The 27,142-nt window shown below is 49.5% G+C and overlaps 1 protein-coding gene across 2 annotated transcripts in view; it reads left to right on the top strand.

Moving 5' to 3' along the window:
• The window catches only part of CACNA1H (calcium voltage-gated channel subunit alpha1 H), a 160,144-nt gene that overhangs the window by 41,856 nt on the left and 91,146 nt on the right, over positions 1–27,142 (top strand). For both annotated transcript variants that reach the window (XM_041401730.1, XM_041401729.1), the window contains exons 3-7: positions 5,405–5,516; positions 7,038–7,171; positions 10,437–10,534; positions 15,089–15,248; positions 21,269–21,581. In XM_041401730.1, coding sequence (XP_041257664.1) covers positions 5,405–5,516; positions 7,038–7,171; positions 10,437–10,534; positions 15,089–15,248; positions 21,269–21,581 — 817 coding nt within the window. The remainder of the gene's footprint in view (positions 1–5,404; positions 5,517–7,037; positions 7,172–10,436; positions 10,535–15,088; positions 15,249–21,268; positions 21,582–27,142) is intronic.

Genomic DNA, 27,142 nt, shown 5'->3' with positions numbered 1-27,142 from the left:
GCGGTTTTGGCACCAGGTGACATTTGGCTCTGCTGTGTGCTGACCCTGGGGACAGCAAGGTGACAATTCTGGGAACAGGTGACATCTGGCTATCCTCTGTGCTGACCCTGGGGACAGCAGGGTGACAATTTTGGGACCAGGTGACATTTGGCTCTGCCGTGTGCTGACCCTGCCTCCAAAACCCCATTTTCTTCAATGACTGGCATTATTATTGTCCCTTTTTTTGCACCTTGTCACCTCTTTTAGCCACACTCATTCCCAAGATCAGCCCAGCTCCGGCTGCTGGGGACAGCAGGGTGACAATTTGGGGACCAGGCTGTGCTTGGGGACAGCAGGGTGGCAATCTGGGGACCAGGCTGTGCTTGGGGACAGCAGGGTGGCAATTTGGGGACCAGGCTGTGCTTGGGGACAGCAGGGTGGCAATTTGGGGACCAGGCTGTTCTTGGGGACAGCAGGGTGGCAATTTGGGGACCAGGTGACACCCCCAGGACCCCGGTGTCACACCAAGCCCAATCCAGCATCACCTGGCAGGGCCTGAAGGGCTCCTGCTGCCACTGATGCTGAGCCAGCCCCAGGATCAGCCAAGCCAGGCTTAATCCCAGAGCCCAGATCCCGGCTGGGGAAGGAGGGGAGATGATCCCGGCTGCAGGATGAGCTCCTGCCCTGGCCCCTCCTGCCCTGGCTGCTCTCCCAGGTTCCTTCTGCTCTGATCTGCTCTCATTCCTGCTCTTTGCTCCTGGCCCATCCCGCTGCTCCCTGCGTTGGGTCGTGCTTCCTCCTCGGGATCATCCCTGTCCTTTGTTCATCCATTTGCTTTGCCGTTATTAACGTGATCATCGTAATTATCATCGTTATTATCATAATTATTAATTGTCATCATCGTCACTGTAATTATTATCTGCGCTGCTATTTTATTAGCATGTTATTATTCTATATTACTATTATCTCTTATTATGGTTTTTGTATTACTTTTGGTTTGTTTTTGTTTGATTTTGTTCTATTTTATTTTATAAATATTATAAATTTTAAAATAATTTATTTAGACTAAATCATTCTAATTTACAATAAATTATAACAATAAATTATTATAATTTATAATAAAGTATAATAACAAATTATTATAGTTTATAATAAATAATAATAAATTTTATAATTTATTATATATAATAATACATTAGAATATTATAATTTATAATTTATTATACATTTTCTTTTCTCCTCCTTTTCTGCCCCTTTTCTCCCCCTTTTTTATCTCTTTTTTAAATTTCTTTCCCCTTTCCTTTTTCCCTTCCCCCTTCTCACATTCCCCACCCAATCCCGCTGCTCTCAGAGGAGCAGGACATCCCTGGAACGCTCTGGAATTCCCAGGATTTGTGTTTGTATTCCGTGCATTACTCACATCTCAAACCACCCAAACTGAAGTTTCCCTTGGCGGCTCCTCCCGTAAACATTTGGTTTTTCTTGGAACCAAACTGGGATTTAGGGCTTTGGGATTTTCCTCAGCCTCGGGACAGATCCATAATAACCAGGATCCCGCCAAATCCCAGGGGTTAAAATCATGGGTTAAGTCTCCAAAATCCCCTGAGTGGCTTAAAAATAATAAGATTATGGGAAAACAGTGCCATGATCTTGCTTCTGTTCAGTTCCTGGGTGTCAGGCCTGTGGCTCCAGCCTCTCTCCCACATGGAATACGAATTGGGATTAGGAATTTTTCAATGGAGCTGCTCCCTCTGGAGCACCTGGGGATTTGGGAATTGTGTCCTTCATTCCAAGCATGGGATGAAAGCAGTGGATTTGTCACAGTGGTGATGCCATCCCAGATTTTTTTTTTAATTTTTTTTTCTGTGTTTATTTCAGGAATATTTGTAGGATTTGGGAGAGGAATGGTGGAGATCCATAATAACCAGGAGGCTGCCAAATCCCGGTGGATTTGGCAGTGGAAAACAGCAGCTTAAAATCCACTGAGTGGCTTAAAAATAATAATAATGTGGGAACATAAATTCCATAAATCCCACATGAAACTGGCAGGGAGCATCAGGAGAGATTCCCTGGGAGTGTCAGGAATGGAGCCAACATTTGGGGGCAGAGCCTGGGTTTTGTGGTGCCATTTTTAAACTCGGGACTAAATTTCCATCTAAGAGCTGCTGTGGATTCCTCAAAGAAACCGGGAGCCCTTTCCCAAAGGGAATCTGAAATCTGGGAATCTGAAATCTGGGGATTTGAGCGTGGCCCAGGTGTTCTGAGATGTCTTTTCCCTGGAATTTCTGCCAGAGGAAGAAATATTGAGCAATCCCTTTGGGCTGCTCTCTGCCCCCAGCGCGGATCCCCCTTGGCTCTTTCCCTTCCCAAGGATTTGGGAAGTTTTGCCCGCCCTTCCCGAGCCGCCGTTGCCATGGCAACTGCCGAGATCCCTCTTTTAGGGGATTTGCCGGGAGGATCCCGAGGAATTTGTGCCATCCCTCACCTTCCCTGACTCCCCTGCTGGAAAAGCGCTCCGGGAACATCCCCAAGGACGTTCTGTGGGAATTCCCTCTCCAGTCCTTGCTCTTTGTGCTGCTCCAGGACTTTTTTTTTCCCCTCCTCTGCGGGTTTTCCCCTCCTACCAGAATTGGATTTTTCATTCCTGATGGAGGTTCCGATGGGGCTCTGCAGGACGCTGGGAATGTGATCCCTAATCCCACCCTGCCAAGCAGCGTCACCCCCCACCCCACCCCGGGGGATTTTTTGGGATATCTCCACGGGGCTGCTGGAGCCTGGATGGCTTTGGGAGGCTCTGGAAAAGCAGGAAATCAGGTTCAATTCCAGTTTTTGGGGCTCCAGGGATAAGGAAGGGGCAGTGAACGGAAATTCCCTTCAATTTCTGCCGGGAGGGATCTCAGCCCCATCAGGGCAGAGCTCTGGGAGTAATCCCACTCTTCACTGAGGGATTTTCCTGGCACTAATCCCATGGGAATGAAATAGGGCAGGAGCCAGAGGGGCAGGAGAGGAATTTGGGCTGGAGAGGCTGAGGGAGGACGGGAACACCCCTGGCAATCCTGAGCAGGAACTTCTTCCCTCCCCTTTTCCATTCTTCATCCCAAACAAAACTCTTTTTCCCCCCCTTTTTTCCCTCCCCCTCTTTTTTCCCCCTTTTCCTTCCCCCTCCTCTTTTTTCCCCCCTTTTCCTTTCCTCTCCAAACATCCATGAGCACAAAGCTCTGGCAGAGCCTTCCTTTTTCCTCTTGGAAAATCCAAACATCTCTGCCATCCTGAAACCCCCCAAATTCCAGCTTTGGGGTTGCAGGGATGGGGACAGCAGTGGCTCTGCCTGCATTTAGGGAATTAAGGACCTGATTTCAGCTCCAGGGACAATTCTTCTCCTGCTGGTGATTATTTAGCCATAAAAAGCACTTTTAGATCAGTTAGGAGACGGAAAAAAGGGAAATTTTTGGGGATGGGATGAGCAGAGCACCTGATCAAAGGTCCAGGGAGCTCCGCAGAGCCTTTGAACAGTTCCAAATCCACTGGCTGTGATTTTTGGGACTTTAAAGGAGAAAAAAAAAATCTGCAAATAAAATAAAGGAAATTTATGCAACTGCAGGCACAGGAGCCCTGTTTATAGGGAGTTTCACATGGATCCCAGCACTCCATGGAATATTGGGAATGGGATCTGGCTGTGGTTGGGGGTTTTGGGCAGGATTTGGCTCTGTGGATTATCCCTGGGCTTCCAGTTAGGGAAAAGCATCCAAACAGCTCCTAAAGATGGGGAAAAACAGGAAGAAATCTTGGAAGGGAGGGAGAAATTAAACCAACATTGGAATTTCAGCGATGGAAAAATCCCATCAGGAGCTTCTCCTGCTTCATTGCCAGGGTGACTGGGATTTTATTTCATTTATTTCTTGGGTTTCCTACATTTATTTCCATTTTGGATGAGTGGGTTTCCAAGCCTGCCCTGTTGGTTCCCAGCTCCGAGGTGTTCCCAGCTCTGAATTAAATTTTATTTAATTAAATAAATTTTTTAATTAAATTAAATTAATTTTCCAATTAAAGCCCCTCTAAAATAAGAACTGGGTTTTTGGGATGAGGTTTTAGGGAGCTGCAAGATTTAACCCCACTGATTTTTGCCTTTTTTTGAAATCTGGATGAATAAGAATGTGCAGAACCAGTTTGAGACCGAAGCTCTGATCTGCTGCAATAAATTTTATCCTGAACAGATAAAATCCCTGATAAAATATTCCTAAGGAACAAACATGGAAGGTTTTTTTATCCAGAAATTGATGTTATCAGAAATAATTCAATGTCTGTGCCTCTCTCTGCCTCCCCCAGGTGAGGGTTTGGAAGCACAAAGGTTTATTCACATCCAGATGTTTCCAATTATTTTCCCTAGAAACAGTTCTCTCGTTCCTGCTTAATTTGTGGAATTATTCCATCTTTTTGTGGGATTTTTAATTGTCCTGCCAGCAGCAAACAGCAACTTTGGGCCTATTTCGCACTGATGCAAATCACCACTTCCTACTTAGACCAATTAATTATCGGTTAATTGAGCACCGGCGAATCCTGTAAGGAATATGAGGGGATTTTGGAGAGTGGAGACATCCAGCTGGGAGCCATTTCCTTCTTTTTCATGTCCTCTGGATCCTGTACCCAAACATTCCCAACCTTGGCCCCACCAGCTTGGCTCTGTTTTTGTTTTTGTCCATTGGGATGTGAAATTTGTCCTTCCTTGAGATGTGGGAATGGGGTTGGAATGGGAGAACCTCACTTCCATCAGGATATGGATCTGAGAGTGGAATCTATGCCTTCTAGAGATGTGGGAATGGGGTTGGAATGGGAGAGCATAATTCCCATCAGGACGTGGATCTCAGAGTGGAATCTGTTGTCCCTTGAGTTTTGGGAATGGGGTTGGAATGAGAACCTCATTCCCATCAGGATGTGGATCTCAGAGTGGAATCCATTCCTTCTAGAGATGTGGGAATGGGGTTGGAATGGGAGAACATAACTCCCATCAGGATGTGGATCTCAGAGTAGAATCTGTCATTCCTTGAGATGTGGGAATGGGGTTGGAATGAGAAGACCTCATTCCCATCAGGATATGGATCTCAGAGTGGAATCTGTCCCTCCTGGAGATATGGGAATGGGGTTGGAATGAGAACACATAATTCCCATCTCAGAGTGGAATCTGTCCCTCCTGGAGATGTGGGAATGGGGCTGGAATGACAGAACCTCATTCCGACAACTCCAGAGGGAATCAAGGAGAGCAGGGCTGGCGCAAGGAGCTGGGCACTGTTCTGTGGTGGTGCCCTGGAGCTGCTCTCTTGCTGTGGGGGACTTTGGAGCCAGGATTAGCCCGGGAGAAGGGTTTGGATGGGAGGAGGGTTGGGATGCGTCCCCTCCCGAGGCCGTGCTGTCCTTAACCCGGTGCCACCTGGTTCGAGCACGTGAGCATGCTGGTGATCCTGCTCAACTGCGTCACCCTGGGCATGTTCCAGCCCTGCGAGGACGTGGAGTGCCAGTCGGAGCGCTGCACCATCCTGGAGGTGAGGACCCTGCGGCCCCAGATCCCTGGGATTTGTGGGATGCAGGGGTGGGGTGGCTGCTCTGGGAGATGGGAGCCCCATCGTGTTCCTTTTCCCCTGGAGGAGCTTTCCCACAGGGATGGGTTTTCCACGAAGCCTGGCCTGTGTGGGATCTGCTGGGGGTCAGCCTAAAGGCTGATTTGGATCTGTCCCAGCCAGATCCTTTCCCTCCATCCTTAACAAGGGCTCAGAAGTGGGAAGGCAGATCCCACTGGATTCCTTGAACACCACAAAACTCATGGACTCCCATCCCTGGAAGTGTCCCAGGCCAGGCTGGACAAGGCTGGGAGCACCCATGGAAAGTGTCCCCCTGGCAGGGTGGCACTGGATGAGCTTTAAGGTTCTTTCCAACCCAAACCATTCCAGGATTCCATGGGGGGAATCTCCCTCCCTCTGTTGGCTCCATCCCAGCCAGCTCCTGCTGGGATTGCTCTGTGCCATGTGGCACCAGGGCTGCCTTTGCCACTCCATTCCCTTCTCCATGAGGTAACAGCACGGGATGAGCCCATCCCTGCTCTCCTCAGCATGCCAGAAGTAATTTGGGAACTCTCCCCCATCCAGAGCCCCCAGCCCCAAGCTCAGGGGACATCAGGCCTGTCCCCTCGTCCCTCCTGGTGTCCCCTCGCTGCCATCTGCCTGCTGGAGCAGCTTTGGAAGCACATCCCAGGGCATCTGCTGTGTGGGCAGCTCCTTGGCTCCCTGCACATTCCTCAGGCTGGGAATTACTTCCCTCATTCCCAACCCCAAATCACTGACGTGCTCGGCTCCTCTGGATCCCACATCCCTTGGAGTGTCCCAGCCAAACAGGAAGGTCACTGGGATCCTCCGTGGAATCCCAGACTGGTTGGAAGGGACCTTAAAGCTCATCCAGTTCCATCCCTATCCACACCTTCCCTATCCCAGGTTTCTCCAAACCCCGCCCAACCTGGCCTTGGAAATTTCCTGACAGGTTTTAGGCAGGAAAGGGTTGGAAAATCCCCATTATCCCTCCCCTGCCACAGCCTGCAGGAGGGACTAGAACCCGGAATGTGAGGTGGGAAAGCCTGAACTTCATTATGGAGGAGTTTGGATGTCAGTAATTAAATGAACTGAAATTATGGAGCAAAATTTCTGTGTAGTTTATTACAGGAAAGTTGGTTAATTAAGACAAGTCCCTCTCCAGCTCTCCTGGAGCTCCTTTAGGCCCTGGAAGGGGCTCTGAGGTTTCCCTGGAGCCTTTTCCAGGTGAACATTCCCAGCTCTCCCAGCTTGGCTCCAGAGGGGCTCCAGCCCTGTGAGACCCTCATGTCTTATCAGGGGATGAACAAAAGCTGGGGGCACTTCCCAAGCCCTGGAATGAGCCAGGGGCTGTGCCAGGGGCTGCCAGCATCCTGCGGGTTTGACTTTGGAGCTGGGAGGTGGCACTTTGGTGACGGGAACATGGAATGTCCCCGTGCTGGGAGCACTCAGGACTGACTGAAATCCTCTTTTCCTGCTCTCCAGGCGTTTGATGACTTCATTTTCGCCTTCTTTGCCGTGGAAATGGTCATCAAGATGGTGGCCCTGGGCATCTTCGGGCAGAAGTGTTACCTTGGAGACACCTGGAACCGCCTGGACTTCTTCATCGTCATGGCAGGGTCAGCAGCCCCCTCATCCCTTCATCCTGAGGGCAGGAAAATTCCAGGGACCAAATCCATGCCTTGTCCTGGCTGCTTCTCACAATGCCTTGGGAGGCAGAATCTCCCAAATCTGATTTTTAATTTTTTTTTTTTTTAATCCTCACCCCAAAACCATGCTGGGTTTGGGGGCGGGTTGTGAATATCAGGCAGAGCTGTGGGGGTTTGGAGCAATCCTTTAATCCTAACACATCCTGAGCTGATCCAGAGTGTCCCAGTGCTGTTTTCTCAAAAAAAAAAAAAATCAGCTCAGCCCCACTCCTGTCCCGTGCCAGCAGCAGAGTGAGGCAGGGATGGGCAAACAAGGAGAACTCAGCCCAAAAACCCCATCAGGGAGGTTGAAACCTCAGTGGGAAAAGCTGGCTGGGAGTTCACCCCAATTCCAAACTCCTCCTGGTTTACAGCTTCATCCCATCTCCCCCAGCTGCTGGTTTGTGCAGGATGTGTTAATAAACAGCTCCAGGGATGATCCTCTTGCTTTTGACACCACTTCCCTCACCCCCACAGGGAATAACTGAGCGGAGTAAAATCTTGGCAAAGCTCAAACTTTTTTTTTTTCCCCCCAGTAAATAAACAGCTTTGGAAAGCCCAGGCTCTCCTACCTGCCCGGTACATCCTGGGAAGGGATGGAAAGCTTTAATTACTGCCTGACTTCTGAATTCCTGAGTTTCTAATGACCAGCCCGGGGTTAATTAAAACATCCTTGGAATATGTTGGGGCGTTTTTCACTTTCCATTAATGCTGTGCCATCTTCCCTGCACTAATGGGGTTTTGTTGTGCTCCATGTTATTTGTCTGGAATACAATTAGGAATGGTTTTAGTGCCCTGAATAAAACATGAGCTCTCCTGAGCGGAGCTTCCTTGGAACTCGGGTGCAGTTGGAGAAGGAACATCAGGGACAGCAAAAAAAACCCCCTAATTATTAATTATTTTTACCTTAATTATGTTTTCCTATAAAGCTGCTGCAGTGTTTAAGGGAGGAGTGGCAGGGGAAGAGCAGGGAAAACTCGGGATCAGGATTCTGATCAAGGAGCTGAGGGTGTTTTTCCACGTTGGATCTGTGGGATGAGCAGAAAATCCCCAGCTCCTCAGAGCTCCCCCAAACCCAGGACAGGCACCCCATGGATCAGCCCTCTGCTCGTCCTCAGGGGCAGCTTTGGCACTGGGAATTTTGCTGTTGGAATGAGGGGGAAAGTGGCTGGTGAGGCCCTTTTGGAGTTTTCCAAGGTTTTTCCCCACCTTCCATGGCTGGAATATGTTTGGGGAGGATGAAAACAGCAGGAGACCCACTGGAGATGTGGCATTACTCAGGCTGGAGATGAGAGGAAGAAAAACCCCTTCCCTGGCTGATCCCAGACCATCTCCAGATGTGAGCCAGACCTGGGATATGATTTCCCACCTTCCCTGGCCGATCCTGGACCATCTCCAGATGTTTTTTTGGATTTGAGCCAGACCTGGGATATGATTTCCCACCTTCCCTGGCCGATCCTGGACCATCTCCAGATGGTTTTTTGGATTTGAGCTGTACCTGGGATATGATTTCCCATCTCTCCAAAGAGAGGCTGGAGCTGGGAGTGTCCCTGGGGCAGGAGAAGCTGTGCTGAGGGCTGGGATTCACCTCTCACCACCAGCACCCTTCAATCCAGCGTGTGCTCCTAAAACTGGAGCTGCTTTTAGCAGGGAACTCACCACTGGAATAACAAAACTGCTTTTTCCAGCAAAGGGGTGGACGTGCTGAAATTATTCCATGTTTTTTTGCGATAAGAAGGGAACAAGTGATCAGCAGAGCTTTGTTTGCCCCGTTCTGCCTCCTCAGAGGAGCTGGTTTTCCTCAGGAGCAGCTCCAAAGGGAGCAGGGGAACTACAAAATAAACACAGCTCCCGCCTCCAGCACGGATGGTGTCTGAAGTTCCTTCCAGCTCCCAGAGTCCTTTAATGTTCTCCTCACCCCAGAAATGTTCCCTGGAACATTTCAAGCCCGGTGGAACTGGCGGGCTCTCCGTCTGCAGCCCAGCAGCTGAGCTGAAAGCGTTTCCCCAGCGGCAGGGATGGTGTTCAGGAGAGCTGAAATCCAGAGGTTCCTGGTGCTTCCCGTTCCTGGAGACATTCCAGGCTCCCAGGATATGATTTGGATTTGACAGCTGAAGGTTTGGAGCTGTTGATCCCAAAGACTCATGCCTCTTGTTTTTCAGGGTAGGGAATCACCCACCAAGTGCCAATCCATCCAAAATTCCCAACTCCAGTGGATTTCTGTGGGGCATTTCCAAGGGATTCAGGATTTACAGGTAGAATCTGATAACAGGACCCCACTCTTGGCATCCTGGTCCATCCAGTCCCTGGAGGTCTTGAAGGTTCCCAGATAAGTTTTGGGGTTGACAGCTGAAGGTTTGGAAGTTGTTGATGGCACAAGACATCCCAAAGCCTTGTGCTTCCCATTTTCCGGTGTAGGGAGTCACCTACTGAGTGCCAACCCATCCAAAATGTTTAGGGGGAGTGGGGAAGAAGAATCAAGGAGAAAATGTTCTTTATTCTTAATAATCAAATGGAAAGCAAATGATTTGTGCATTTTTTGTTGATTTGGGTATTCAAGTTTGGTCATAGGAGGAGAGAAAAGCTGGGGAGCAGCTCCTTGTCCTGGGAATCATGGAATGGGTTGGGTTGGAAGGGACCTTAAAGATCATCTCATGGACAGGGACACCTTCCACTATCCCAGGGTGCTCCAAGCCCCATCCAACCTGGCCTTGGACACTTCTAGGGATCCAGGGGCAGCCCCAGCTTCCCTGGGAATCTGTGCCAGGGCCTGCCCACCCTCACAGGCAGGAATTCCTTCCCAATATCCAACCTAAATTTCCCCCTTTCAGTGTGAACCCGTTCCCCCTTGTCCCATCCCCACAATCCCTGCCGGAGTTCCTCTCTCCAGCTTCCTTGGAGGTCTCTTTACATCCTGGAAGGAAAATCCTGCTTTCCAAAATGTTCTCCATGCTGGCAGGAAAGGCTGGGAAGGAACCTTAAAGCTCATCCCATTCCACCCCTACCACGAGCAGGGATAACTCCTCAATCCCAGATTGCTCCAAACCCCACCCAGCCCGGCTTGGACCCCTCCAGGCACGCGGAATTGCATCCACGGGATTGCAACCAAGCACCCCTGGGCTTGCAGGCAGCGAAGCCTTTCCTGAGCCCAATCCTCAGCACCCCCTCCCTGAGTGCTTTGCTGTTTTCCCTGCAGGATGATGGAATATTCCCTGGATGGCCACAACGTCAGCCTCTCCGCCATCCGCACCGTGCGCGTCCTGCGGCCGCTGCGGGCCATCAACAGGGTCCCAAGTAAGTGACACCAGCCCGGGCACAGCCCTGGGCAGCGGGAGAGCCACGGGAATGACCCTCCCACACACACCGGGACTCCTGAGCTCAGCCTGGGAAAACTGCAAAACCTTGGGAATAAATCCACCCCACCTCGATTCCTGAGCTCAGCCTGGGAAAACTGGAAAATTATGGGAATAAATCCACCCCACCATGATTTCTGAGCTCAGCCTGGGAAAACTGCAAAACCTTGGGAATAAATCCACCCCACCTCGATTCCTGAGCTCAGTCTGGGAAAATTGGAAAATTATGGGAATAAATCCACCCCACCGTGATTCCTGAGCTCAGTCTGGGAAAGCTTTGGGAATTACACCCCCACACACACCTGGATTCCTGAGCTCAGCCTGGGAAAATTGGAAAATTATGGGAATAAATCCCCCCCACCGTGATTCCTGAGCTCAGTCTGGGAAAACTTTGGGAATAACCCTCCCCACACCTGCATTTTTAAACTCAGCCTGGGAAAGCTGGAAAATTTTGGGAATAAATCCACCCCACCTCAATTCCTGAGCTCAGTCTGGGAAAACTGAAAAATTTGGGGAATAAATCCACCCACCTTGATTTCAGAGCTCAGTCCGGGAAAACTGGAAAACCGCCCCCCACACACACCTGGCTGTCTGCTTTGTGCAGCTAATGCGAGGAAATTAATTAATTTAATTTTTATTGGCGAGTTAGAGATCGTCATTATCATAATTGGTGTCAGCAAAGGGCAAGGGAACAGGGACTGATCCTCAGAGCTGTTTTCCAAGGGTTTTGTGACTTTTCTAGGGAAAACAACTCTCTGGTGGTGTAAAGTAAACAATGTTCCTCCAAAGGAAGGGAAAAGGTCATTTCCAAGAGGGATCTTCTTGCCCTGCTGGGTTCATTTTCCCTCCTCAGTGATTTAAGATCTTTCCAGGACTTTATGTTTGGGATTAGCAGCTCAGGAGCTTCCCTTGCTGCTAAAACCCCAGGGAGGGTTTGCTCCATGTGAAACAAAATTGGGATCATCCTCGACAGGAAGTTCAAGTGGCTCCTAAATCCATTTTCAAGTGGCTTCAGCTGCTTGGCTTCTAAATCCAATTTTAAATCCGAGCCACCACGCTGGAATAATTCCCTGCTGGAATCAGCCAGCTGCTGAGCTGGCCTTTGCAAGGTGCTCATTCCACAGCAATTCCGTCCTTTTCCAACCCAAATCCACCTCAATCAAAATGCAGCAGCATTGTATGGAAATCACAGGGATCCTGGCAAAAAAAAAAAAAAAAAAAAAAAAAAAGAAAAGCAAAATAAAAGGATATTTCCTGTTCTGTTGGAGTGAGCCAGCCCCAAATCCTGCCTGGATTCAGCACATCCAAGGACAGCCAAACAACCTCCCTCAAAAGGGGTTTGATGCCGAAAAATGTGAGGGAACAGATGGATGTTTACACCCAGGAGCCTTGGAACTTTCTCTCAGAACTCCCAATTCCACAGGGTTTTTTTTTCTGGAAAACAAGGAACAAAAGCAGTGAATTGCACAGTGAGATCCTCAGTTAAAAACAGGGCCACAAAAAAGAGAGGCCAAAAGGGGCCTGGAACCCCTTGGAGCTTTGTTTTCCTAATGAGGTTTTGTTGCCAGGGTTTTGGAAAGCACAACACCAACTTTCCCTCTGGGATTTGGGGTTCCTGAGAAGTTTCCCTCTGGAATTTGGAGTTCCAGAGAAGTTTCTCTCTGGGATTTGGGGTTCCAGAGAAGTTTCCCTCTGGGATTTGGGGTTCCAGAGAAGCTTCCCTCTGGGATTTTGGGTTCCTGAGAAGTTTTCCTCTGGAATTTGGAGTTCCAGAGAAGTTTCCCTCTGGGATTTGGGGTTCTGGGGATGGGGTGGAGCAGAGGCACCACGTGCTGGGCTCGGGGCTCCAGGCTGGGACGAGGATCAGGCTCCCTCTGAACTCCTTCAAATCCACAAAACCCTTCACTCTTCCCATGGAACAGTGGGAATCTCAAGCCGGGATCCAGCTGGGCTGAGGGCAGCAGCAGGGGAACTGAAGGATTTAGAAGCTCCAGGGATCCAAACAACTCCAGCTTTAGGTGGAATCCTTGTGTTTGTCTCCCTTGCCCTGACACCAAACGAGCCTTCCAAGGTTTTTTTCCCTGCACTTCCCATGGGATTTCCACATTTTTCCAACAGGCAGGTGATAGAAAAGATCCCATTTTTTATTCATATTCTGTGGGATGAATTCCAGCGGCTTCAATCCGTGTTTGGAGTGGAGGTGCCCGAGGAGCAGCCGGGCTGGGCTGGCACCACCAATGGGGACCTGAGCACCAGGATTTGGATTCCTAGAAATGATTCCCAGAAATATCCCCATTCCTGGAGGGCAGATCATCCAGCCTCCACTTGTCCAACCCCACCCACTCGGAACATTGGGAATTTTGCTGTTTCAGACTGAAATATTCCAGAATCTGTAGAGAAGGGATGGGAAAATCCCTGGATTTTTGAATTACATTTTCATCCATGGCGATGGCACAGCTCAGCCAAGGGATTTCCTTGGAATTCCAGCCCATCCCAGCATATCATCCATGCCATTCCCAGCTCTGGGACTTGGGAATGGGATTTAAAAATGCCATTTAAAAATACAGGTAAAATTTACAGCTGGATCAGAAGAGATGAACCTGGTGCTAAATGCAGGGAAACAGCCTGGAGATTTATCCCTGGGATTCCTGGGCTCTTCCCTGGGATCCAGCCAGCACCATCAGCTCGTGGCTTCCAGGCACAATAAATTCACCCACGAGATTCTTTTAGCTCGATGCAGTTTGTTAAGAAAAGAAAGAAGAACCCTGGCCAATAAAAACATCATTTCTATTAGAAATTATTCCTTCCAAACCACTGGAAAAATGGCATTCCTGCAATTTATTCACTTGGCAGGGGCTGGAGTCAGGGATTTTTTTTCAGCAGTGGTCATTGGGTTGGGTTTTTTCAAATCCATTTCATTGCTTTATTTTTATATTCAATTCTATATTTATTTTTATATTCATTTCCATATTTATTTTTATATTTCTTTTCTATTAATTTCTATATTTATTTTTATATATTTATTTTTATATATTTTTGGATTTTTTTATTTTTACTTTTATTTTTGTGTATTTTTAAAATTTATTTTTATTTTTCTGCTGGGGAATTTAAACCAGGCATCCCATGGAATGGGAATGAAAATCCTGCTCCTTCTTTCAGCCTCGGTGATGCTCTTTTCCCATGGCACACTCAACATTCCAAGGAGAGCCTGGAGAACAGCTGGATTCAATCTCTGGGATGATGCCACTAAACAACCCCAAATACCAAAAGGAGCTGAGCAGAAAAAAAATTGTCTGGCACAGGGAGAGAAATTTTACCCATTTTTGGAAAAGAGAGGGAGAATATTAGTGAGAGAGGGGGGAAAAAATGGGAGAAAATCCCAGCATCATCTTTCCAGTGGGGATTGAGTGTGTCCTTGCTTTTCCTAAGATGGATTTGCCAGGAAAATGTGGGATTGCTCCCGAGGGGGTGACAGTGCTGGGCAGGGCCAGGAGCTGGGTTTGAGGATCCTGGTGTGTCCCTTCCCACTCAGGTATTCCATGATTTTGTGACAGGACACATTGGGAATAACCACCAGGAATTCCAACCCCCTTTGGGAATAACCACCAGGAATTCCAACCCCTCTTTGGGAATAACCACCAGGAATTCCAACTCCCTTTGGGAATAATCACCAGGAATTCCAACCCCATTGTTGGGAATAACCACCAGGAATTCCAACTCCCTTTGGGAATAACCACCAGGAATTCCAACCTCATTGTTGGAAAATTCCAGGTGGAATATTTGGCATGGAGACCAGCATTTCCCTGGCACCAGAGGCTGGAGGAACTCGGGGTTCATGGAGATCCTTGTGGGAAGGAGTGGGATTGGTGGGAAGGTCCCCACAGCCTCTGCACGAGGAGGGAGAGGGAGCAGAGCTTTCCTTGCAGGGAGTAACATCCTTGGAGGAAAAGCATCCTGCTTTTCATCCTCAAAAACAAAACAAAAAAAAAAAAAAACCCAACAACTTGCTCAGAAGAGATGCCATCCTCAAAAACAAACAAAAAAAAAAAAAAAATCAAGATTTCCCCTCCTTTCCAACAAGGAGAGGAGTTCTCCATGGAAAAGGAATTGTCTGTGGTGCAGGCCCAGCTCCCACCCCACCCCAGGCTCCGTGGATTTTAGGGGAACAATTTCTGTGATCCATCAGGGGAGTTTGCAATGTTTACAAATCCATATTTTAACAATTCCTCCAGAGGCTGACGATTCCAGGGAGTGTTTCTCCAGGAAAAATTGTCTTGCAGGTTGTGTGTCCTTGAATGAAAACACCTGGAAATCCCACCCTCTGGAGAATGCTGTTATTCCCATTTCCTGCCAAGCCTTTGGCACTTTCACCTCCCTTTCCAGCCTCAGCATTTAGGGGAAAACACCAAATCCTGATTTTTCTGCCCTGGCTGCACATCCAAGGTGGGAATGGTGATTTCTTCCCATCCTGACGTGGTTCTCCCTTCTCCCCCAGGTATGAGGATCCTGGTCACGCTGCTGCTGGACACTCTGCCTATGTTAGGCAACGTCCTCCTCCTCTGCTTCTTTGTCTTCTTCATCTTTGGGATCGTCGGGGTCCAGCTCTGGGCAGGGCTGCTGAGGAACAGGTGCTTCCTAGACAGGAATTTTGCCATGTAAGTACAGCAAAAGGAAAAATTCTCCACCTTTTTTTTCCTTTTTTTCTCCACGTTTCTCTTCCTTTTCCAGCACAGGATTTTTCTGTCCCCTGCTGGAAAAATCCCAGCGCTCAGCAGGGTCCTTTTTGTCTGGGAAAAAATCCCATTTGTCAGCAATTTCCTGAGGGTTTTGTGAATTCCTGCTGCACCTGAAGGATGAGGATGGGAGTGGGCTGGATTAGCTCTGCCTGAGATCCCTGACTCTGGGAGCTGGAGGATTTAGAACAAATTCCCAGCTCTCCAAACAGTTCGGGTCACCGAGCACACCCCAACCCCTGGCAGGGGCTGGTGATTTGGAGACGCAGCTGAAACCCAGAGACAAATCCTTGTCAGGGATTTCAGATAAGAAACTGGATGTGAGAAGCATTAAAATCATTTGGACACAGCTCTGAGCGTGGGGCAGGCATCAGGGATGGGCAGGACCTGGAATCATGGAATTGTTAGGGCTAGAAAACACCTCCAGGATCATCAAACCCAACTTGAAAGAGGCAAATTTTCATTTTTCCAGGCTGGAAAAATGTGGAGCAGCTTCTTTGATAATAAACCTTCATTGCCCTGCTGAGCCCCACCTGGGACCCCCCCCCCCCACAGCCCTGCCCAAAGCTCGGCTGATCAATTTAAGCCCAGCCCAGGCTCTCAGTCCCGGTTTGGGCTGTGCTGCTGGTGTTTGCTCCTGGAGCTTTTGGCTCCTGAGCTCTCTGGATAAATCCTGGCTCTGGCTCATCCTTTGGACCCTGCTGCCAGCCCTGGGCTCTTCCTGCTGGGTTCAGAGTGGGGTTGAGGAGGTGCTGCTGGAGCTGGGATGGTTCCTGGCTCATCCCTGAGCTGGGGCTGTCATGCCCCTGCCCCTTCCCGGGGTGAGGACACACCTGGATGAAAACCAAGCACAGCCAGCACAGAAAAGCGGGATTTTCCTAGAAAAAAAAATCCTTCCAAAGGCTCCTGTCAGAGATGTCAGCAGCTCAGAGGTGAGCAAATGCCCCAGCCCAGCTCTTAGGGCAGCTCTAACTGTGCGAGAGGAGATGGAGCCTGTAATTACATCCCTGGGTAATCATCCGCTGTCTGCGCTCGGATTGTCTGCAAGACAGGCAGGGATCATCCCTCAGGTCCTGCTCCTGCCTCTCACTGCTCACTCCTGGGGCTCCTCAGCCTCTCCCTGTCCCCTCTGGACCAGCTCTGGTGGTGTTTATTCCCCCCAGCAGAATGGAAAATCCATGAGCCTGCCGTGGGTGCCATTCCGCTCCCGATGCCCCAAACCCTCTCCCGCACCCCCAGCATCAATTTGGGCTCACCAAACCCCTCCAGGCTCAGCTCGACCCCGGAGCTGCCATTCCCAAGCCCGAATTGTGCAGTTCCAGCCGTGCTTGGGTGGCCCCGTTGCTGTAATTAACTGCAGCGAGCCCCCCTCGCTCTCTTCGAGTCAGGTTTTTAAACGCTCGGTGATTTTCTGCGAAGTGGAGCTTTCAAGATGAACCACAGGGGAAGCGTTCCTAAGCACAGACATTAAGCAGCAGTTATGTAATGGCCATTAGCAGCATCAAAGGCCTCGCAGGATTTTCTTATCAGGGCTTGCTCCTTGTCGGGGAAGGTTTTGGGATGAGCTGTGTTTGAAGGGGTTTGTCTGGGATCGCCTCCTTCCCTCTGGGATGGGTTGTGCCACCCCCCAGCAGCTGGGCTCTGGTTTATTGTGATGGAAGGTGCTGCATTCCAAAGGAATTTGGGGAAATTGGGGTGCCCATGGGACAGGAAAATTCCAGCTCAGTGTCAGCAGGAGAAATGTGGGGTTTTCTGGTGCCTTCACCCCGAGTGCTCATGCTGGGTCGGGCTTTTTGCATTAATTTTAAATTTAGAGAAACCCAGCAGCGTTCCAGTCCCTGCATTTCCAGCTACCCCTATTTCTTGGAGCTCGGTGGGGAAGTTTTAGGGAATCCAGATGGAACTATTCCCATTTTTTAAAGTCATTTCTGACTCATTCTCTCAACCCAGGCGTCAGGGCATGGTTCTCCCCTGCAGTGGCTGTTAACACACCAGCAGCAAATTGTAAAGGAAAAAAGGGAATGGAATGACCTGGAAAACACTTCAGGGCTCCATCTTCTTGCTGTTGGACAGATCATGGAGTCCTGGAATGGGCTGGCTTGGAAAGGACCTTAAAGATTCTCATTCCACCACCTGCCATGGGCAGGGACATCCTCCCCTGGCCCAGGCTGCTCCAGTCTGGCCTCAAACACATCCAGGGGTGGGAAATCCACAATTCCTCAAGGCACAGAGGTTTCCCAGCCCTTCAGGGGGCTGGGGCTGAGATTCTGCCTCTTGATTTCCTCTACAGCCCTGGAGACAGGGAAAACCTGAATTATTGGAGGGTCTCCCCTTGGTGCTGCTGCCAAACCCTCCTAGCTGAAACCAAAACTGCTTTAAACAGAGGGTCTGGACGAAATCCAGGGGCCAGCAAGGCATCCTAACCCCAAATTTTCTGGATGAAAGGAGGTGTAAGTGAAGCTCCAAAACAGCTGCTTCAAATCCAGCTTTGCCCTGCTGTGTTCTGCCCTGCAGCTTCCTGAGCCTTCAGCCCTTCATCAGGCATCAGATGGAAGGACTGACTTTGATTTTTGCCATCATTCTTCTTTCCCCATGGAAACCTTTTCTTTTCAAGCCCCCTTGAAAGTTGGCAGCTCAGAGTAAAGCAACTATTTTTATGTCGAGTGCATTGTGAGAGAAATTTGGGGACTTTCTGGAGGTGCATTGGGAATTTCTGCTTTTCTCTCTCTGTCTTTCAGAGCTGTGCTGTTACAGGGCTGGAATGAGGTTATTTAAGGATTTTCAGTGGGGAATCTGAAGGAATTGCTGGGTTGTTGCAGGAGTGGGTTGGAACTGGGTCTCTGCTCGTTGGGACATGGGAGAATCCCTCCCTCCTCGCCCAAAGTGATCCTACAAAAGCTGGGATGGCATGGAACAGCAGCTCCAGGAGGGGCTGTGAGCCATGCCAGGAGATCCCGGCGCTAGGAGCTGCAGGAGGAATTCCCCAAGGATTCTTTGGTGGGCAGGAGGAAGGTTTGGTGTGCCGGGGAGGGAAGGACCAGCAGAGCCAGCAGCTCCTGGGTGACATCTCCAGGATGGTTTTCTCCCCCTCGGGCTCCTTCCCACCCTCCTGAGCTGCTCCCGGTGGAAATAAAGGAATTGGGTCAGGCCCTGCCCGTCTGGGCTCTTCTCCTGGGGCTGCTCCTGTGGGCTGGGATGCAGAGCAGCATTTTCCAGGCTGGGAGCCTTTCAAGGAACTCAGTGGCTCGGAAGCAGGAGAGGGGAGGGAGCTGTGGAGTGTTTTGTGTTTCTCTGCTGCCTCGGGACGCTTGTGGTGTGAGTTTTCAGTCTTGAGTAACTCGGTGTTGTTCTGCCTTCAGCTCCTGGGAGCGGGCTCAGGAATTTGTCTGGAAGGTGTTTAATTGCTCAGCAGGGAGAGCAGGGAATTCATCCTGAGTTCTGGGCTCCTGCCACCTCCTCCCTGTCCTCCTCTGCTCCCCCAGCTGGGGCAGCTTGTGCTCAGCTGTGCTCGGTGTTGGGATGTGTGCGTGGCTTGGGAAAACTTCCCCTGGGGAGGCTGGAGCAGAGGATAATCCAGAAGGAGTGGGAGGAAAATGGATTTTCCTGCCCCTCTGTTGTCCTTCCTGCACATGGACAGGCTGAGGGACAGGGAAATCCAGATGTGCAAGGAGCAGGGTTGGGAAAAGCTGGGAAATCCTCTCTGATGGGATAACAGATCCATCCTGGGGCTTGCCTTCTCCTGTCTGTCCCCCAGAGCTCTCCTGATTAGTGGGTTCATTAGCATTAATGAGTGATTTGTCTCTACCTGTTGGCAAGGAACAGGGAAATCAGAAAGAAGTGGAAGGTCCTGGCGGAACTCATCCATTTATTTGGGGGATACTGGGGATTCCCTCATTCTGCAGCATTTTTGTTTCTCATTCTTGCTCTCCTTCCTTCTTTCCCCTTTTTGGTTTTGCCAGGAAAAAAGAAGGGGGAAAAGGCTTTAAGAAAAATCTGAAATTTGCAGTGTTTGCTGCCAGTTTGGGTCCTTTCCCCCCTCACTGGGAGGTGCTGGAGCTTCCCACACTGTGGGAAGGACAGGGAACAGAGGAAGGCTGGGCACAAAGTGCCCCCCAGGTGGCTGATTTTTTCATAGGGACAACTTTGAATTCAGAAATTATTTTGGGGACAGCTGCAAAAGTGAGGAGAGCAGAGGAAAGGGAGGATAAAATCCTTCAGGCAGCAGCAGAACCGAGCCAGGCTTCACCCTCTGGGCTTTGTTTTCCTGCTCAGATTTTCCTCCCCCAGCCACCAAACTGCTCCAGATCTTCTCTGTGTAGCTCCTTAGACCCCAACCCGGGGCTTTGTGTCCTCAGGGAGTCGTTCTTCATCCCAAAACTTCCCAAATGGAGACTCCTGGGAGGCACAGAGCCTCTCGAACTGTGGGTGCCTCATTCCAGTGGCATGGGGACTGATCCTGTAGTTTTGGGAGTTGAAATCACTGCTCAGGTGTCTCCTCTCTGCTCCTTGCTTATTTTCCTGAATTCTCCAGCTCTTCCCAAGTTTTCCTGCATCTCAGTGTGTTTTAATCCTCTGTTTAATCCTCCCTGTGTGTGGCACTGCTGGGTGGTGTCTGATGTTCTCCCAAACGCTGCTGCTGCAGCTCCTGGCCCGTTCTCCAGCCTGTTTCATATGGAAATTTCCTCCCAGAGAAGCAGCTGGTGGGAGGGCAAGGAAAAGGCTTGGGGAGGAAAAACGTCTTCCAGGTTTTTGTTGGATCCAAAGCCCAGAAGCAGCGCAGGTGATGTCACAGTTTAGTCTGGAGCTGTGGGGTGTGCAAGGAGGAGCTGCTGAACACAAAGGATTCCCAAATCCCAGGACCTGCTCCTCTTCCCTCTCCCATTCCTGAAGCTGCTGAATCCTCCACACCCACCTCAGGTAATTGGATCATGGAACAGAACCAGATTCCCCAGGGAAGTGGCTGAGGGCTGATTTCCTTCAGCTCTGCCCTGCAGCAATTGTTCTCTCCTTAAAGTGCAGCCGCAGAGCAATTCCTGCTTGGCTCCAGGGTTTTGGGGAGCAATTCCAAGCAATTGTCTGGAATAACACTTGTTAAAGCCAAATCTCTTCACCAGATAGGGACATTTCAGAGAGAGATAAAAATAGAGCTGTCCTGGCTGGAAGAATTACCTGGTTATCTTCTGCCCACATCTTTTATAATGTGTGTGCTGCCTCTCCCTTATCTCTGAAGCTGAGATCCCTGGAGCTGGGAAAACACCGGATAAAGTTGGCTCTGGAGCAATGCAGCTCCTCAGCTGCAGCCTTGAGTGCTGAAGGCTCTCACCAACACTGAGCACAGGGCCCAGAAAGTGCCAGATCTGGGACACAGCTCAGGGAAAAGCAGCTCCTGCCCTGCTGCAATTCCAGCGTTTCCTTCTCCAGGCTGGGACGGAGCCATCGGCTCTATCCAAGCCAATTCCATCAGAAATGCAGCAAGCACGTGGTTTTCCCATTCATTTTGGCTCTTCCATTTTTTTATGGAGGTACAGAGGGAGTGGGAAATGGCCTCTGGCTGGGTCTGTCCTTGTGGGAGCTCAGCCCCTCATCAGAGACATCCCGAGGGATGCATTTATTGGGAAGCTGCTCTGCCACCCAAAGAAATGTCTTCAAATCCTTCCAGAGAGCCCAAAAGCTCCCTGGATTTTGGGAAAAAACCTGATCTGCTGGGATTTTCTCTCCATCCCCTCTCATTTCATGCTTTTCCCTGCTTTGTTTGCTTGGGGAAACTCAGACTGGTCTTTACTGGGAGATGAGTGTGGCCTTCCAGGCTGTAAAAGGATTTGATTTTAAGGGGCTGCAATTTTGACAAAGAGCTAGCAACCAGCACTCTTCCTGCTGCTAAAAATCAGGGATGAACCATTTTTTCCCCCCCTCATCCTTTTCCTTTTCTCCCCCTCCTCCAGGACGTACAACCTGACCTTCCTTCACCCCTACTACCGGCCGGACGAGGCGGAGGAGAACCCCTTCATCTGCTCCTCGCACCGGGAGAACGGCATGCAGAGGTGCTCCAACATCCCCAGCAGGAAGGAGTCCAAGGTGGAGTGCACCCTGAGCATGGAGTCCTACAGCCCCAGCCTGGCCAGCCCCGAGCCCAGCAGGAACTCCTGCATCAACTGGAACCAGTACTACAACATCTGCATGGCCGGGGACGTGAACCCCCACAACGGGGCCATCAATTTTGATAATATTGGATATGCCTGGATTGCTATTTTTCAGGTAGGGTTCTCCCAAAAAATGGGATTTTTCCCTGGTTTTGTTAGGGTTTTTTGGTTTATTTTGGGGTTTTTTCTGTTGATTTCCTGGTTTTTTCCTGGTTTTGGGTTTGTCGTTTTTTGCTCTCGGGAAGGTTTTGGTGAATGCAGCAAAGTTGGAGGGAATTTGCTCAGCCCTGAGTGAAGCTGCAAATAAAGAAATGGGGAATGAATGAATGAATCAGGCAATAAATGGTGCAAAAGAGCATTTGGAGAGAAGAAACCTTTATTTTGAAATCATTTGAAAAGAGGGAAAAGAACTTCTGGAGGCAGCAAAACTCATGGCAAGTTCCTCCTCTGCAGATCAGATAAATCCCAGGGATTTTTGGGAGCAGGGTCTCCGTTGTTGGAGCATCAGGAAACTGGAAGTGCTGTTGAGATTTCTAAGCAAGATTTAATTTCATGCTAAAATGAAGGAAGCTGGCACGGCTTAGTCTTGGTTTTAAATCACAGGGTGAGCCTGGTGAGCGTGGAATGCTGGAAGGGGGTTCTGGCCAAAATTCCTGAGAGGAAATTCTGCCCCCAGGGAATTTCAGTCTCTTTTGAGGCACTTCAGAAAAGACCAAAGCGTTTCTCACTCAGACTGGGGGAGATTTTACAGGTGATAAAACTCTTCATAAGGGAAGGATTTTCCACGGATTTTCATGTCCAGAGGCTGTGGTTTCCCAGGGCTGCCCCAGCTGGACGATCTCCGTGTTCTTTCCCATTTTTAATGGGCACTTCCTGGTGTTACAGCATTTCTTTGGCTCTGGCTGGGTGCCCTGGTTGATTCAGTCGCCCTGAAGTGGAGGTGACATCTGTTCCTAGAGCACAATTCTCCTTTTAGCTTCGTTAATGAGGAATAATTACTCATCCAGAGCTGTGTTTCATTTATGGACTTCCTCCCAGTTCCATGTTATCCATGAAGTTCATAACTTCCAGCTTTCACCTGGGGGTTGCAAATTGGGGAATGTTTGCTCTGAGCACCTCCCCTGCTCCTCAGGAGCTGCCCTTGGGTCACAGTGCTGGTGCCAGAGGCTCAGAACCAAATCCAGAGGGGCTCAGGCAGATCCCACTGGGCTCTGAATCCCAATTTTCCCATTGGGAAAATGCTTTGGAATTAGTGAGGAAGAGAGGAGCTGCTGGCTGCTAGTGAGTGCTGGGTAAAGGGAAGAGGGAATTCTCCTTTTCCTGATCTTTGATGGATCTGAGGGATGTCCCCAGGAGATCCCACCTGGTTCCTTTTCTCAGGAAAAGGACACTGAGGAGGAGCAGGAGCTTCTCCAGAGGGGTCCTGCTGCCTTCTCCCTTCCCAAGCCGTTCTCCAGGCTGCAAATCTTCATTCCATTTGATTTCCTCATCCTTAAAAGGCTCAGCTGAATTTCAGGAAGGACCCCCAGCCCCAGGAGAGGTTTCAGCTGGTTCCTTTGGGCAGCACAATGTCTGGCAAGGTGGGATCTCGTGTCCTCAGATGGTTTTGGCAGCTGCCAGGAGGTCAGTGATTCCTTTTAGCGCTGCTCAGGCCATCCAAAGGCTCCAGAGGATTTCCAGCCAAAAACTCTCTCTTCCTGTTGGAAGTCAGGGCTCATTTTTAGGAGCTGGGAATGATTTCATTCCGGGTGAAGAGGCAGCAAGGTGCTGGCTCAACCTGGAAGTAGGAAATCATCAGTGCAGGAGGTGAGGTGCTAAATCCAAACAATTGCTGGAAGCAGGGAACATTCAGCACATAAATCCACGGAATTGTGCTGGATAGCACATTGAATAGCTGGAGCTGGACAGCACCAGGTCAGCAGTGGGATGAGGGCTCTGAGGAAGTCGCGCAGAAAGTCCAGCTGATGGATTTAGGAGCTCTGAGCTTCCCTGGGGATCGGAGTTGAGTTACGGGGGTGAGACAGGGCCGCTGTGCCGAGCCATTATTCTGCAGGATAATGAACCCAACCCGTGGCACTGCGCAGGATTCCGATGGGCACAGAGCCCTGAGGGCTGCCAGATCTCCAGTGGGAATCATGGCAAGCTCGGGTGGCTGCTGGACAGAGATCCTTCAGGGTTTATCCCAAATGAGCTGGGAACTTTGGGTTGTTCAGCCTGGGAAAGAGGGGCCCTGGGGCTGACAGGAACGGGGGGAGAAACTCTTGGAAAGGGTCTGGAGTGCCAGGACAAGGGGGAACAGCTTCCCACCCCCACCCAATCCAGGATTCCATGATCTGGTGTGCTTTAGGAGCTGCTGAAAGGGAGCGGGATGAAATGAGCACCACAGAGGCGATCCAGGAGGAACTTTCCAAGTGCAGGAAATGCCCAGGAGTTTCCAAGGGCTGTTTGATACCGTTCAGACCACGAATAAACAAAAAAAAAAAAAAAAAAAGCAGAGTTTTCAGAAAACTCTCAAGATTTCCACTCCAGAACATCCAGCAAACGCTGTCCCAAGGATGGGTGAGCACTTTCAGCTGCCAGAACTGAGATTGTAAAAGACATTTCTTTCAGTGGGAGTGACCCTGAACTTCCCAGGACAGGTGACAGCAGAAAAACAGGGAAATGTGTTGTCCACCTTCTGAGGAGGAGTCAGAGACAGGAGAACCTGGTGCAAATAGAAAAATTAAAAATAATCAAGGGAGTGGCTGCATCCCTAAGTGCTGTAAAGGATAATTCCTTATGTAATCCTGAAAGTGATTCATGTTTTGCTTCCCCTCATTTGTTGTGCAAGAGGCTAATTCGTGTCTGTATTTGTTACAAAGGCACGTTCTGTGGCAAATTAGGTGAACTAATTAGCTTATTACAGACTAAATTAAAGGAGATGGAACCTAAATTAACTATGAGGTTTGGCATGATATGAAGATCCCTTTATTGCACATGAATTCCAGCCCCAACAATCCGAGCAGTAATTACAGGTATTGTTGTCACACGGCAGATGATTAATTACCCACCTCAACAAAGTCCAATTTAATTGGAATTACTGACAGTCCCAGTGGAGCAACCAAAACCTTCCCACCTCCCTGACCTGCAGCCTCGGGGTGGCCAGGCCTGAGTGGAGAAATCCTGATAAAATAAAAAGGGATTGGGAAGCTGAAAGTTTGGCAAGAAGAAATATTTCAGCTGCTTTGCAAAGCAGAGAAACTTTGAGTGGACAATTTCAAGCAGGATTTGTAGGAAAGCAAGGCCTCTACTCACACTTTACTCCAGGGGTGATGCTTCTGGCAAAAGTTGAAGGAAAAAGCCCAGGCAGATCCAAGAGGAATGGTTTTGCCATTGGCTGCAGCACTGTCCAAAGGTGCTGTTAATGCCTTGCCCCTCTGTTCCCCCACTCCTAGGAGTCCTGCAGGTTTTGGGAAAGAACCAAAAAGCTGGAATGGAAGTCTGAGGTTTCCAGCTGTGCCCAAAGTCATTTTGGGGCAGTATTTTCAGGAGCTGTCACACTGGGTGCCTGTGTTTTCAGTGTTTGTTGAGCAGAGAAATTTGGGATTCGGGACCAAAAGGAATTTTTTTCCTCCAATGGCTCAGCCTTTAAATTGGAGAGTGTGTCAGCAGCGTTTCTCTGTGCTGAATTTGGCAAGAAAAGAGTTTGGAGCTTTTCATTCCCACTGCTTGGAGATGATGCTTTGTCACTCAACTCGAATCTGTTTTGGATCACCGAAAATATTTCCCTGGAAATGACGGGGTTTGAGCTCTGTTGCTGTTGCTTTTTTTAATTTGGTCAGCCAAATAAACAGCACTTGCTGCATTTGAAGAGCTCTCAGGCTGAATACCCCAGCTAAAAATATCCAGCCCTTTTCAAGCAGCTTGGAGCGTGCTTCCAAGAGAGATTTGTTGCCTTTGGAAAAGCTTTGTTTTGAAGGTTGGGAGGAGTTGTGTCGTGTAGGACAGGGCAGAGAGGCCACCCTGATGCCAGCAGTGGTCCCATAACCTGTGGGGGTGCTGGATGGAATTAAAACCTCCTGTAGAGGTAGTGTGGACTTCCAAACCTCTGGAGTTTTGGGAGAGTTTCATCCAACTTCAGTCATGGATTCCTGTGTTTGGAGGAGGGGTCCTGCAGCAGGCCCTGGCCTGAGCTGGAGTCCAGAAAGGAGAGCAGAAAGCTGCTGGTTGTGAGGAACATCAACAACTGATCCAAGGGAACGGCTGCAGCTGTGCCAGGGAGGATCAGGTTGGATTTTAGGGAAGGGTTCTTCCCCCAGAGGGTGTTGGGCACTGGAACAACTCCCCAGGGAATGGGCACGGCCCCGAGGCTGCCGAGCTCCAGGAGGGTTTGGACACCACTCCAGGGATGCCCAGGTTGGTGGTGTTGGAGTGTCAGGGTTGAACTCAACTCCTTCCAGCTCAGGATATTCCATAAGTCCATAATTCTCACAGGGAAACCTCACTTTGCTTTGGTTGCCCCAAATCTGCTCTGTGATGATATTTCCCCTGAGCCAAAGGTGAAGCTCGTCCTGATTTCCCAGCCTGGGCACCCTGATCCTCCCAGATGTGCTTTGGAATCAGTTGTGAAATCCCCTCAGCTGGAAGCAAAGATCTCAGCCTGCCTTTGCTTCCCTTCCCCTCATGGCCAGCCCTTCCTCCCCCAGCTGGGCTCCACCAGAAATCTGGGATTTGTGGGGCTCACAGGGCTGCAGGAGAACAGTCAAACCCTTCCCTTTGCCAAGGATCCTCCACACAATCCACGGGGACACGGGATCATCATCCCAGCACATCCAGCTCGGGAATATGGGCAAGGCTGGGGTTTGTCGGAGCAGCAGCTGAGGGAAGTCAGGGAGGGTTTTGCTGTGGGATGAGGGCCTTGCATTTTTTTAGTGGGAAACAACAACAATTCACCTTCCCTTTGGAGCCAAACTGGGATTTGGGCTGGTTTTGATCCCAGAGCTACCATTCCATGAGGTTTGGGGGGACAAACAACAGCATCAGTGACGTGTCTGACCTCACCCCACACTTCAATTCCAAAAATTGAATTCTCAAAACCCACCAAGAGCTGCCAGCACTGCCCAGGCTTTGCATTTATGGGAACAGATTTGACAGCTCAGGAGCCCAAGACAGGGAAATAAGCACAATTTCCTTTTTTTCCATCATTTAGGGCCACTTTTCAGAGCAGATTCCTGCTTTGCAAGGCTCAATTTATAAAGAAATGACAGGGCCTCGAAGTGAAAGGAAAAGCATCTGTTCAAAGGATGTTACCCAATGTAATAAACCTGTTTTTCTGGCCACAGAGGTTCCTTAACGAGATGTTTCGGGAGGAAATAATTAAAATTGTGACGTTGGCTTCAAAAATAGGGATTTGATTATCTGCCAAACTCGCTCTGCTGTGGAATATTCCCTGGAATATTCACTGGGCAGTGCTTGGGAGCCAAATCCATGTTGCCCAAGAGGGTGGAATTCAGATAAGAGCCTTTCAGAAATAGAAGCTAAAGGCCTTATAAAACTTCCTGAAGCCATCAGAGTAATTAATAACTCTCACAATTTATAGCACTGGATCCCATCTTGATAAGTTTGATGAAAATAAAATATCAAAAAGCCTAGCAGCAGGGCCAGGGGAATGAGGACATAAAAAGTAAATGACCCCAA

The sequence above is a fragment of the Onychostruthus taczanowskii genome, unplaced genomic scaffold, assembly GCF_017590055.1.
Source record: "Onychostruthus taczanowskii isolate IOZ18803 unplaced genomic scaffold, ASM1759005v1 scaffold19, whole genome shotgun sequence".
Classification (NCBI taxonomy): Eukaryota; Metazoa; Chordata; class Aves; order Passeriformes; family Passeridae; genus Onychostruthus; species Onychostruthus taczanowskii.
Note: the sequence above shows the minus strand (reverse complement) of the source record. Positions and strands in the feature narration are given on the sequence as shown.